The 13539-nt window shown below is 33.2% G+C and overlaps 1 protein-coding gene across 4 annotated transcripts in view; it reads left to right on the top strand.

Annotated features, from left to right (window-relative positions):
* The window catches only part of LOC110609379, a 36990-nt gene that overhangs the window by 614 nt on the left and 22837 nt on the right, over nucleotides 1–13539 (top strand). For 2 of the 4 annotated variants that reach the window (XM_021748920.2, XM_021748919.2), the window contains exons 2-14: nucleotides 45–168; nucleotides 255–317; nucleotides 1271–1372; nucleotides 1498–1666; nucleotides 1871–1969; nucleotides 2555–2704; nucleotides 4127–4166; nucleotides 4418–4475; nucleotides 4582–4664; nucleotides 7029–7127; nucleotides 7266–7384; nucleotides 7464–7582; nucleotides 9500–9570. In XM_021748920.2, the coding sequence (XP_021604612.1) occupies nucleotides 45–168; nucleotides 255–317; nucleotides 1271–1372; nucleotides 1498–1666; nucleotides 1871–1969; nucleotides 2555–2704; nucleotides 4127–4166; nucleotides 4418–4475; nucleotides 4582–4664; nucleotides 7029–7127; nucleotides 7266–7384; nucleotides 7464–7582; nucleotides 9500–9570 (1296 nt within the window). Of the gene's footprint in view, nucleotides 1–44; nucleotides 169–254; nucleotides 318–1270; nucleotides 1373–1497; nucleotides 1667–1870; nucleotides 1970–2554; nucleotides 2705–4126; nucleotides 4167–4417; nucleotides 4476–4581; nucleotides 4665–7028; nucleotides 7128–7265; nucleotides 7385–7463; nucleotides 7583–9499; nucleotides 9571–13539 lie in introns of those variants that run through there. The other 2 variants (XM_043952494.1, XM_043952497.1) reach the window with 2 other exon arrangements.

Here is a 13539-nt window from a genome sequence, read left to right as displayed (position 1 = left end):
TTGCCGAAATATGTTGTTCTGATATCTGCTGCCGTTCGTATTAGTTTGCAGTTACTGGGTCAAATGGGTCTCCCTATGGATCTCAGCAAGCAGGTCGGTCATCTGTATTTTCTTTATTTAATCTCAAAGCAAAGAGTAGGTTTTGGAGTGAGGCTGTCATACGTGAAGGTATTTTCAATATCTTTTTTGTTACTGGCTTTACATGTTCCTTTCTCTGGAATTACTTGAGGAGTGGATTTGTTTTGCTGGAGCAGATTTTGATGATCTGGAATCTTCAGGCCCTGGAAAAATGGGAGCTCTCAATTACACTAAGTCGGGTATTTCCCTATGCGTGCTGGTTTTCCATAAACTTAGTTATAGCTCACTTATTTTCCATCAATTTGTTTTTGAATCACTAAAATGATCAATTTAATTAATTAATTAATTTATTTAAATTTTCCCTTGAAATTAGCATAAACATATCTACAAATTTCTTTTCCAGCAAGGAGCTTCGTTATTCTTTCATTATTGAAATTTTTGTTCTAGCCTAAAGAATTGCGATATTATTTAGCAGCTTGGTGAATGCAACTGAGAAGAGCTTTCTTTGTGTTTAAGGGTAAATTCTTGTGGGGTTTTTACTTGAGACTATAATTCATGTCTTTTCTAGTGCACTTGGGAACCTTTTCTAGAGCCTATCACAAGCAATATTAACTGGAGGGAAGAAAAAGCAAAATATCTTCAGCAAGAGAAAGTGGTCTTTTAAACTCATTTAACAAATATTTTCAATTATTTAGATGTTGTGATGTCAGTTGTATGAAAATTGAAAATATAATTTTTTAATCTTTATTTTGGGATTCATCTTGATGAACTTTTCAGTCACCTTCACCTTTTTTCCTTTTCCTATATTGCTTGTGGAAAGCAATAAGAAATTTATTTGTAGGTCAAGGAGATTCTTGAAATTGAATAGCAAGTAGTCCCATATATTTTTTTTATTTCTTTTATTGGGAATGTAATTTTCTTATGCCGTCCATGCGTGAATTATCATTTGGTTTTGTACATTATTGTATCATATTGTTGAGAAATGAATTTGATTTCGCTCGCAGATGATAAGTTACTTGAGAATATATGGAAATTAACTTGGATGGTTGGAAACTATAACTGGATTGGTACATGTAGTTTTTTTGTTTGTTGTATAAAGGTTAACCAAACCTTTACTACCTTTTTCCCAGTTGTAATATTATAGCTTGACAAAGAATGGTTAATTAATCTTTTTCCTTATTTTGTGTTTTAGGTAATATTGCAAACTATCTGATGCTTCAGGAAGTGGATTCTATGTACCTCCCAGTTCCTGTGAATTTCATTTTCATAGGATTTGAAGGAAAAGGGAACCAAGGTAGCTGTCTTTGTTACGTTTCATCAATTTTCATTGGTCTATTTTCTGCTCCTGTTTCCTCCTTTTATTAGTTTATGGATTCATTTGATGGATTGAGTGATGGCTTCTGCATATCCATTTTTTAGAATTCAAGCTTCATCCAGAAGAACTTGAACGCTGGTTCATGAAAATTGATCATATCTTTGAACATACACGAGTTCCACAAATTGGAGAAGTTCTCACCCCATTTTACAAGATTAGTGTAGATAGAGAACAACGTCACAATCTTCCAATTATCAGTCACATTAATTACAAGTAATGTTTCTCCGTAGTGCATATTTTAGTTTCCTTTATTATTATTACTTGATTTTATAATGGTTGTGGGGTTTTCTTTTTGACATGGTTGTATTATTTTTCCTTTTATAATTATTATTTCCTTTATATATATGGGTTTATACTCCTCTAGATAATATTTATCTTTTTTTGGCTTATGCCATGATAGTAACTTCGGTTTTGCAGTTTTTCAGTTCATGCTATTCAAATGGGTGAAAAGGTTACTTCTATCTTTGAGCATGCCATCAATGTTTTAGGTCGCAAGGATGATGTGTCTGTAAAAAGGTAAAATAAATACAGTCCCGACTTCTCCCTCTCTCTCCCCTGCCCTAAAATGCTGCAACTACGATTCCTGCCTGTCCAAAATCAGAGTTCTTTGTTTGCCTTGTACACATGCACTGCTTATGTTGCTCAGTTGTACAAATCATAATAAAATTGCTTTCATAGTCATACTGGACTAAGTTGATCAAAAGTAATTTGCAAAAGACCAGATAGTCAGAGGCTGTGGTGATATTCTTTATGCAAGGAAAATGTTACTATCTGATATATGAAATATAAATAATAGTAAATATTTGATGAGAGTGAACTATTTCTGATGGTCTAATTAGCTTGCTTGATGGATTTAAGTTTTAACAGTTCGTGGAACATGTAAATAAAGGTCTTGAGATGGGCTCCTTGGATTTTGGTTTTGATTTCATTTTTAGATTTTATTGTATATTTAAATCCAAGTGAGAATGGATAAGTGACTCCATGGAACAATGTAATTCTTAACTTTTCTCAAGTAGCCTGTTCCTACAAATACATTCCTTTTATTGAGAATCTTCTTGACAAAATCTTTTATTGGTAAATACTTTGTTTTATTGTTGACAGTGATGATGCGGATGTCCTTTGGCAAGTGGATGTGGATTTGATGGATGTTCTTTTCTCTAGCCTTGTGGAATATCTTCAGCTCGAAAATGCATATAACATTTTCATTTTGAATCCCAAGTTTGACTTAAAGAGAGCAAAATATGGATACCGGTGTGTATTTTTTATTCCCTTTTTTCTGTTTATCGAGGGATAAAAGCTATGTATTAGAGAATTTATATCCAATTTAGACATGCTATGTGAACTCATCCATGACCAAAGCAAAATGGTAAGGGCTTAAGGCTATTCCTTGGTAAAAATTTTTGTGTCTTATCCTCTAACATTTGAATGCTAGTGCCTGTTTTTTACACCAATCATTCAATTCCTCTACCTGCCATCAAATATCTCTTAGGATTTTATCATATGCCTTATTTGGTGGTGTGAGAGATATTAGAGATACAAGTCTGTTAAGTGTTATGGGAGTGTGTATAAATTATTGGCTAATGTTTATATTAGATATAAGAGGGTGGTAGAGACAATTAGCATGCTTTCGAGGATGGTAAACATTTTCAGAGTTAATTTTCATTAATATAGTTATATTTTATTAGTGAAATGTAATATAAAAAATCCATGATTTTGATGTGCATAAAAACAACTGGTTTAGAGTAGATAAATAGATAAAGAGAAAGAGAGAGAGAGAATGTAAATAGTTATAGGTCAGATGTTTTTGCAAACTGTAAGATCTTGCCGTGCCGAACCTTTTGATGTATCAATTTACTTAGGCACTTGAAAGTTGGAACTTGCCATGTAGAGCCTGTAACACATTAGAGAAGTAGATTTTGTTCCCTCTCTTAGAGCTTCTTCCATGGGAGTTGAAACTCCCTTGAGGTGTGGCTATGTTGAAATTCTTGTAAGACAAACATAAAGATACCAATGAAGGGACTGGGGAATGTGAGGGGTTCTCTTGCCCTTTATAGCATGTGAGAGAACTCTTTGTTCTTTTATGTTCTTGGGCTGTTTATATGTATAATTGTTTAAGGTACATTCATGGCTTAGAGGAAACTTTCTTTCGGCAATAGGGTATGACTGAGAATTGCGGCTAACAGCTGTTTGTCACATCTTTCATTTTTTTTTTTTTGTCTATTCTGAAGTGACAAGTGGTTGGGGAACTATACTGTTGGAGATTTCTTTTTGACTTTGCCATTTTAGAAGTTGGTGAATCTTGTGGACCCCATCTCATTTAGTTTATTTCTGGAGTCCTTATTTTAGGAGAGTTAAATTTGTATTTCCCAATGTTATTGAGGTTGGCATTTGGGGTGGGAATTGGGATCGCTCAAATCAGACTAGTTCCCACTTTTTGTGGGACTGTTGGAGAAAGATGCCATGTGTAGGCATCTTAAGCATTATTATTACTTTGATAATCATATGTCTAACCAAGTGGCTTAGATATGCCATTGGGGGGCGGAGAGGAGAGAGAGTTTTAATATTTCTTGCAAGAATGACAAGTTTCCATAGTTTATATTTTTGAGCATACCCTTTCCCATGGTCATTGGTTCATAATATGTTACACTCAACCTTTTTATTTTGAAATGGCAGGAGCGGTTTATCGGAGTCTGAAATAACTTTTCTGAAGGAGGTATTATTTTTGCTTTGCTCTTTTCTTCTATATAACTGTGCTATTCTTCCAAGGAGATAATTTATAATATACAATCGTGATTTATTGTAAGGATGGCTTCATTTAGCTAGCTTGGTAAATTTGCTAGTTTAATGAATCCGTAGCAAGATGGTTAATATTTATATTTTTATTTTTAATCTTGGCACCATTATAAGATTACTCATAGAGCAAGCTCATGGTTGACTATTTATCTTTCTTGATGAATTGTTCAGAACAAGAGTTTGCAAGCAAAAATTCTCCAGTCAGGAAGCATTCCTGAAAGTGTCCTTGGTATGAGATAATTCTTATAAATGTCATTTTGTTTCATTTTTTAAGGTTATGAATTATAAATTATATTGTTTTTTTTTTAAAACTAAATGTTCTGAACAATTTGCAGAACTTGAGAAGATTAAAAGACCTCTATATGAAAAGCATCCAATGACAAAATTTGCCTGGACAGTAACTGAAGACACTGATACCGTTAGTATTATTTCAGTTTGAATTTCTATATTGGGGTATCGCATAGAATGTGTATGCATTAAATGTACTAACATAGCTACTTTGATCTTTAATTTTCTTAGTCCAATGGAAGATATGATTGAGAATGGAAATTAGATTTTCTCTGTGATAGGAAAGTAGCATGTTAATATACGAAGATTTATGTTATAGTCCCAGGTCACGGATTGCGTTATGGGATGATTATAGGAATGGAGCTCATTAGAGGGAGCTCTTAACACTTCTAAGACTCACAAAGGAGAGAGTCTCAATCTCACAATTCTTAGAATAAATTTGCTTATTTTTATTGAATAAAATAAACTACTTTTATAGTGGAGGTTCTAGAACTTCTAATCAAAGTAGAAGTTTAATACAAGCAACCATTAGATCTAAGATGGGATAATAAAAAATATGATAAGATAAGATAATAGAAAATCTGAAAAGAAACTACTGAATAAATAAAAACTGTTTGTTATGGATTTAGGCTATCTATTATCTATAACATCACTCTCCTCTACGGAGCTTGTCTTCGAATTCAAATGTAGGATATGCCGCTTGAAAATAAATGGTAGGCTTCCATGCTACTTAAGATTTGGGACAACATTGCCCACTACCTGCTACTTTCCAAACTCGAGTGTCTAGATCAAAGACAACTTCACTTGAAAGTAAATCAAGTTCTTTTAAAATATGATCTACTACTCCATTCTTGTAGGTCTTAGAATGCAGGATGATAATGTACCATTTGTACCATCGCACGATGGAAAGTCTAGTTTGTCATTTTGGGGTACTCTAGGTACCTCTATCTTCTCATTTGCTTGTTGACCAAAATTTGATTGGCTGCGGCTCGATCTATCTTAGTTTTGGTTCAACCCTCTTGAAGGTTTGAATTAGTTTAAAAATCTTCTGTGCTAAGTCATTCAAACGTTCATCAAATTGTTGCATGAAAGAATTCAACTTATCTTCTAGAGTTGTTGAAACACCCATGATGATGGGTTTTGATATCAAGTTGTTATGGTCCGGAGTCATGGAAAGGTGCTTATTAGAGGGAGCTCTTAACACTCAAGACTCACAAAGGAGAGAGTCAATCTCACAATTCTTCGAATAAATCTGCTTGTTTTTATTGAATAAAATAAACTCCTTTTATAGTGGAGGTTCTAGTAATCAAAGTAGAAGTTTAATGCAAGCAACCAATTAGATTTAGGATAAGATAATAGAAAATATAATAAGATAAGATAATAGGAAATCTGAAATGAAACTACTAGATAAATGAAATCTGTTTGTTATGGATTTAGGCTATCCATTATCCATAATAATTTATGTTTGGAGAGTTCATAATTTTAGTACAGTTTGTTGTTATATTTCATCTGCACAACTGAGGTATTGGCTTTGCTTGTAGTCTATTATTGAAAGCTTCTTATTTCAACTAAGAGCTCGTTGCCTTATTTTGACTAGGAATATCATATATAGGTGTATGTATTTATTGAAATAAATCAAGTGCTAATGACATACAGAATGGACACTAGACAGGTTTTGGAGAACTTCGCCATGTTTCTTATGACCAATCACATTTCACTAATTTAACATGATAATAGTTTCCATTTGTATTCAGACCAGCCGAAAGATCTTTTATTTTTTTCAAATAAAATTTGTTTTCCAGACTTTGAGAACTTTTGGGCATGCATAAGATTAGTTTCACATTAAGGCTTAGTGGTTGTTGTTGTATAGTTGAGTTCCAGACCAGTCCTTATGACTCCATGGGTCCCCAATTTTGCAAATCCCATTTATTGTTTCTGGCTCAACCATTTATTGGTTATAATAAGGAACCTAAAAGTCATTAGGTGAAACCTATACACTTAATCAGTCTGTGCCTATTTGTGAGCAGTTGAAATTGGACCTTCTGAATGGGATGGTGATGCCAATGCATCTTTGTTGAGTAGTAGTAATTATTTTTACTGGAATTTCTTCGTGAATCTTATGGAGACTGTCTGTCAAGCTGAAAATTTCCCGTTCTTGTCTTTTATATGCTTGGCTGGGCAAACTAATGGGAAAATACCCTAGCTGAAGGAATTATTCGGTAACAGAGAGTTTGTGAGATGTGTGCTGTGATCAAATATCATAATTTATTATGAGATTTTTGTTTGTCCTACTGTCCACTCTGCTAAAAGGAATGTCTGTGATTCTTGTGTTTTTAACTTCTGATTACACATATTACAACTGTATATTAATATTTTTGTATGTGTCTATATGTCATATGTTGATTAGATAATAGATATGTGTAACTAAATGAGTATTTTAGCATTATAGGGAAACATGTCAATATTCGAACAATAAATATCTCTAAAATGTCAGGTGGAATGGTACAATATCTGTTTGAATGCACTCAATAATGTTGAGAAGTTATACCAAGGAAAGGACACTTCAGATATCATTCAGAATAAAGTTCTGCAGGTATCTTTTCGATCTGAGTTTCCCAGTATTACAGTTTTACTTTGACCCAAAGTTGCAAAATGAGAACTGAATGAAGAATAATGGATGAAGGTCAATAGTGAATTTTTAAATATGTTGTTGTATCTGTTTTATGTCTAGCTATTGAAGGGGAAGAAAAATGAAGATATGAAACTTATTCTTGAAAAGGAGTTAAAATCAGGGGACTTCAGTGGTTTTCATGCAGAATGTCTTACAGATACATGGATTGGAAAGGACAGGTGAAAATCTATCCTCACATTTTATTTCTTGCTATCTCACATACGCATAATGAAGGCTTAAATACATTATATCTGTCAGGTGGGCATTCATTGATTTAACTGCAGGCCCTTTCTCTTGGGGTGCTGCTGTTGGTGGTGAAGGTGTGCGCACAGACCATAGTTTGCCTAATGTTACTAAAACCATTGGTGCAGTTGCAGGTATTAGTGATGGTTATGCTTTTATGGATCTTTCTTTTTTTGGCATTCATGTTTTATTATTTCATTTGTCATGTCCACCATATAATTTGAAGTGTATCTATGGTTAGAACTTAGAATCTACTTTTTTTTTTTTTTTTTGTTTTTCTCCTTTTTTTCTTTTGGGGGATAGAGGGGATTAAGGGCCCATTTGGTTTAGCTGTTGCATGCAGCTTATAACTTTTGGTAATATTAGCCGGTAGCTGATAGCTGATGTATCTTAGGTGTTTGATAAATTATATCTTATTCTTATTGTTCGCAATTGGCATATAAGATGACTATAAGGACATGATTAATTTTTTATATTAAGAAAAATATAAAATATTAATTTATTATACAACGTATATAATAATTAAAAATTTATTTTTAAAATATAATTGTTTTTCATGTATATATATGTAATTTTTATCATATAATGATGAATGTTATAACTAATTTAATTATTATTTATAGTATTATTAATTTATCTATTATATCTTGTAATTTTAATATTTTATTAATGGAAAACTTTTTAATTTAAAAAAATTTATAATTATAAATTTTAATAGGGTAATATGGTCCAAAGAAAAAATAAATTCAAAACAGCTACCAGCTAATGGGAAACAACTATAATTGTAGAGCTGATCTAAAATGCAATTGATAGGCCTCATATCAGTTGCCTATCAACTATCAGTTGATCCTATCAATTACTTACCAGACACCTAACTTTAGTTGTTTGGATACCACAACTAAACCAAATACCACCTAACACAGTTCTACTAAGTAGAGGATAAAGTTCCCCCTGATTAAAAACTCATGAAGCAACAAGCAAAATGAAAACTAGACTATAAAGGCGCCTTCTATTTTTGGTGGATAATACCTGAAGGTACTCCTTTAAAGCCCCTGAAGTCAAGGCTGTACAGAAACCAAGGAAACTGCTTTGCTTCACAGCACATTAGACGACCTATGATTATTGAAACATGAGTTTTTGGTTACCATAAAAATGGTCCATGACACTGCAAAAAAGAAGCATTCTAATTCTATTCCTTTCTGCCAACAAATCCTCTCCGCTCAACTAACAAAAGTCTAAAGAATTTGATCACAGCCAATTTCCTCAAGAAGATCAGAAGGGCAGTTTGTATGTTTGAATTCTCCTTGCAGTGTAATAACAAGTGAAGATCCTCACTGTGCTTGCAATATATAACATTCAAATCAAGAGACAAAGTCTTGTTACTTGTTAGGCTTCCTTTTCTGCAATAAGTCATTAAAATTCACCTTTAGGAGAAATTACAGACTACTCTTACCTTGAGCAGCACTTTGGATTTCCAAATTTTTTAACCGAATGAATTTAGTAATCATGAGAATCTACTCACGTTTTGGCACTCACAAGAATCTAAACAATTTTGGGTTTGTCTTTTGTTTTCTTGTGGTGAAATTATCTTTCTTCCTATATAATTAAACGAATGTCTTTCTGGAACTTGGTTTCTTCCACTGAAGAAACTGATACTTGTATATCTTCATTTTAATATTTACAGAAGAGATATAAATAGGCATATGACAGAATCCTAATTAAAGACCACAAAATCAGGAAGAGATTACATGATTTTCACAATTAACTCTAGGCTACAACTTTCAGAAAATCTAGGCCAAAAAATAGCCGAAGAAAATCTCAGATCCTAATACCATTGTCTTCCACCTTGCATCTATTCTTATTTGATTCTACTAAATTGCTGAGAAGTTGTTTTTGTTAAGCCTTCTAATTGCCTTCTCTCCTTCACTACTGATTAGTAGACAGTTCCGGTTGGTTTATAACAGCAATTTTTATATTCATGTAATGGTTTGTTCAGTCTTTCTGCTGAAATTCCGCTTTTGCCAACCTATTTCTTTATTTGTGGCATCCAGAGATTTCAGAAGATGAAGCTGAAGATCGCTTGCAAGATGCAATTCAGGAAAAATTTGCAGTATTTGGTGATGTATGTATCATATAGCAAAATAATAAGCATTTGATTATCTTATACCTTGCTTTTGTTATCTTCTTGTCAATTAGAAGCCTTGAATGATGATATAATTGAGGTATTGGAGGATGTGAAAATAGTTTTTATCTATTTATGAGGGATAACTATAAATTTTACCTCACTAATAATCTCCAAATCTTTAATTTTAAAATTGAGTACCATAGTTGTTACTTGTTAAAGGTGCACTAAGGCGGAAAGGGTTCTTGGGGCCTAGGAGCTGGGCATAGATGTACACCTGAATGAGGTGAGCGTGAAAAAAAGAATCTATATCTATTTAACCAAACTTATCGAAATTGCCAATCTATAAAGCATTAATGAGTATAGAAAAGTATAAAATAAATGTAGACTTCACCATTAGGGCCATACTTTTAGAAATTTTTAGAAGATAAAATAAATCCGAACATTGAATTCGAAAGAAACTCTTAAATTTTTTTATATTCACAAACAAATCTAAGTAGCATTACTAGTGTTGTTAGAATGAGAAAATGCAATTTTATATAACCTAGAAATATAGGACCTAAATAACATGTCCATATTTCTTTTCTTTAGAAATATGTGGCATATATCTAAATAGCATGTTAGTGTCTTGTTTAAAAAAAACAAAGAAATCATGATGTTGAGGACCCAAATAGCATTGTCATGGGTTTTTAAAAATGATTACATGTAAACTATAAACAGAGTCCAAAAGATTAGTTAGAAAAATAATAAGAAAACATTGAAAATTGTTAAATTTGGGCCAGGCCTAACTCACCCCAAAAGCTAGCTCAAGGGGGAGGAGTGCTTATGGCCCATATAAGGGGCACATTACTCATTTCCACAACCGATGTGGGATTTAACACACCCCCTCACGTTCAGAATTTTTATTGGTACGTAACATATTTATAGGAGGCTCAACATCGGATGAGAGGCTCTGATACCATATTAAATTTGGACCAGTCCTAACTCACTCCAAAAACTAGTTCAAGGGGGAGGAGTGCCTATGGCCCATATAAGGGGCATATTACTCCTTTTCACAACCGATGTGGGATTCAACAAAAATAATGTATGAAGAGATGGATTAAAAGGACCTTGAGTGTTGAAAATGGAAAGATGGGAGGTTTGTGTTCCTGGATGTAGTGGTTTGATGAGATTCAGCAATTAGTTATCACCAGTGATACTAATTCTGAAAACTTCCTAGTGTGTTAATATCAAATTCCAGGATATTGGCAATTGTTGGGTCAAGTGGTAATGTTTTTGTCAATGGAGATGCTCACTGAAGTTGGAGACGAAGAAGGTGTGCTTTCCTTGAGCCTTGTGCCTGGAACAAAGTATGCACCTAGGCACATAAGGTGCATGCCTGGTGCATGTCCTGCCTTTATGCTGTCGGTGTTAACTGGGCTGATAGTAAGGTCCTCATCGCTGCATTTTGCCAACTTGATTACCAAATCAAAAGTGTAGGATCTAAATTAGAATTGTAAGGTCTGAGGGACAGATTATAATTAAAGCGATATTTGGGATATAATGCTTCATAATATGTCTCTTACATTTGTGCTTGATAACCTAGACTATCTACTAGATAAATATCTGATATTCTCCATGATCTCATTGCTTTTGGCTGGCACTTCCTATCTCTTGAAGGACATTTTGGTTCTGTATTTTCTCATTCTGAAGCACAAACATTTGCTTATTGAAGATGAAATGTGCCTGAGAAGAAACAGTCACAATATTTGAAGATGGTCTCTTGTGAGATTCATTCAACACAATCACAGTTGCCAATGCCAAGCTCTAACACAATGGTGATATGATTATTGAATGATGTCATTATTAAACCTGTTGGTTCCTAGCCTCCTCTAAGTTTTGTTTCATCAAACTTGGATTTTAGTCGCGTGTTGCATCTGATACTGGGTGATATTAACTTGCAAATATGTCCTGATGGAGAAATTAGATAAATGCACTATATTTAGATTAGAAGCCCTCCCATCATACTTATGGTATGTACAAACTTCAGGTTTAAATATAAAAAAAATTATAACTTCAAAAATATGACTGCAAAAAATGTAAATTCTAGTTAGAATAAGACTAATATTTCTACCAAAATAAATAGGAATACCATAAATGTTTGAACTTTGAATTGCGGTTTAAGACCCAAATCATTATATTATTATTTTGTTTGTTTGTTTGGTTGAAGAAACTAAAATTTTCTATTCAAGTGCATTTTGCTATTTAACTTTATTAGAATGTTGATAAAGTATCAACAATCAAACTTTAAGATATAAGAATAAAATAAAAATTAATAATATTAAATTATAAAATGTATCGCCACTACAATTTAATATTAGTGAACTAGCTGTGAAATATTCACATGCAGTTGGCTGGAACTCCTTTACATCTGGCTAAGCCAGATTTGACATTTGAGTCCAAGTTACCCAGCCAGGCAGGAATTTACTTCATGTTATTGCTTCCTATCTCTTTATGGTTATGTTGTCAATTCAATGGTAATCTGACATATGAAATTGTATATCACAGTTTGATATGAGTATCAAGTAGACAAGTACGAGAATGTGTACGGGGATTGGATTTGCATATCTTCAAAATTAAGTTGAAGTAACCATTCCTAGATCCAAAATGATGCTTTTTCATTCTTGTTGGTTGTAGAAATATAATATTTGTTGTTGTATTTTATAATAGAGATTACAACCTATTTATACATGAGAGACGATATCTAAATAGGAAGAAAAATCAAGTCTATGATTATATAATCCTAAGATTAAGTAACTGATCCATTTATCGATATTTACTTTCTATATTAACATATATATTCCCTATAACTTATAACACTCCCCTCAAGTTGGAGTATAAATGTTAATCATGTTCAACTTGTTACATATATAATCAATTTTAGTCATAAGAACAACCAACCCAAAAAAATCAAAATAAACAAAGGATCATAATAATAGAACCTGTGAACAGTAACTCGTGAACAGTTCCCGTGAACAATACCCGATGAACAGTGCCCAATGTCTCCAAATGTTGCCCTTTATGGGTAACCCAAATGCACAGAACCATAAGTTTCTAAATGTTACCCTTTATGAGTAATTCTGATGAACAGAACTCTAAGTCTCTAAATATTACTCTTTATGGATAAGCCAAATAAACAAGTTCTAAGTCTCCAAATGTTACCCTTTATGGGTAACCCCGATGAACAGAGTCCTAAGTATCCAAATGTTACCCTTTATAGGTAATCCTGATGAACAGAGCCCTAAGTCTCCAATTGTTATCCTTTATGGGTAACCCAAATGAAAAGAGTTCTAAGTCTCTAAATGTTACACTGGATAATCCAAATGAACGGAGTTCTAAGTTTTCAAATGATACCTTTATGGGTAATCCCGATGAACATAACCTAAGTCTCCAAATGTTATCTTTTATGGGTAACCCAAATGAATAGAGTCCTAAGTCTCCAAATGTTACCCTTTATTGGGTAATCCAAAATGAACAGAGCCTTAAGTCTCCAAATGTTACCCTTTATGAGTAACCCAAATGAATAGAGCCCTAAGTCTTCAAATGTTACGCTTTATGGGTAACCCAAAATCACGTTTTACCTGTCTTAGCCGCTACTGAAGACGTTGTGGTAATTTTAATAATATGGGTCTTACTGTCAAAAACCATTTCAACCAAAATTCTATACTCCTTTGCCTTCAAATGAATTAAAGGAAGATAACCTAACATCCAAACGGCAAACGAACCACAGATCTGATAAGCGGGTTGCAAGACAACTAAAAGCTTCCACCCAACATCTAAACGGCAAACAAACCACAGATTTGATAAGCGAGTTGTAAGACAACTTCGGCGTACTCTCTAGGTGGACGATGAGAGACAAATATTACCCTAGATGAATAACACAAAAGAATATGAGCCCTAAGTCTCCAAAAATTTTAAAACTTGACGAGA

Source organism: Manihot esculenta, chromosome 2 (genome assembly GCF_001659605.2).
Source record: "Manihot esculenta cultivar AM560-2 chromosome 2, M.esculenta_v8, whole genome shotgun sequence".
In the NCBI taxonomy this organism is placed as follows: domain Eukaryota; kingdom Viridiplantae; phylum Streptophyta; class Magnoliopsida; order Malpighiales; family Euphorbiaceae; genus Manihot; species Manihot esculenta.
This window is presented reverse-complemented; position numbering and strand designations above follow the sequence as displayed.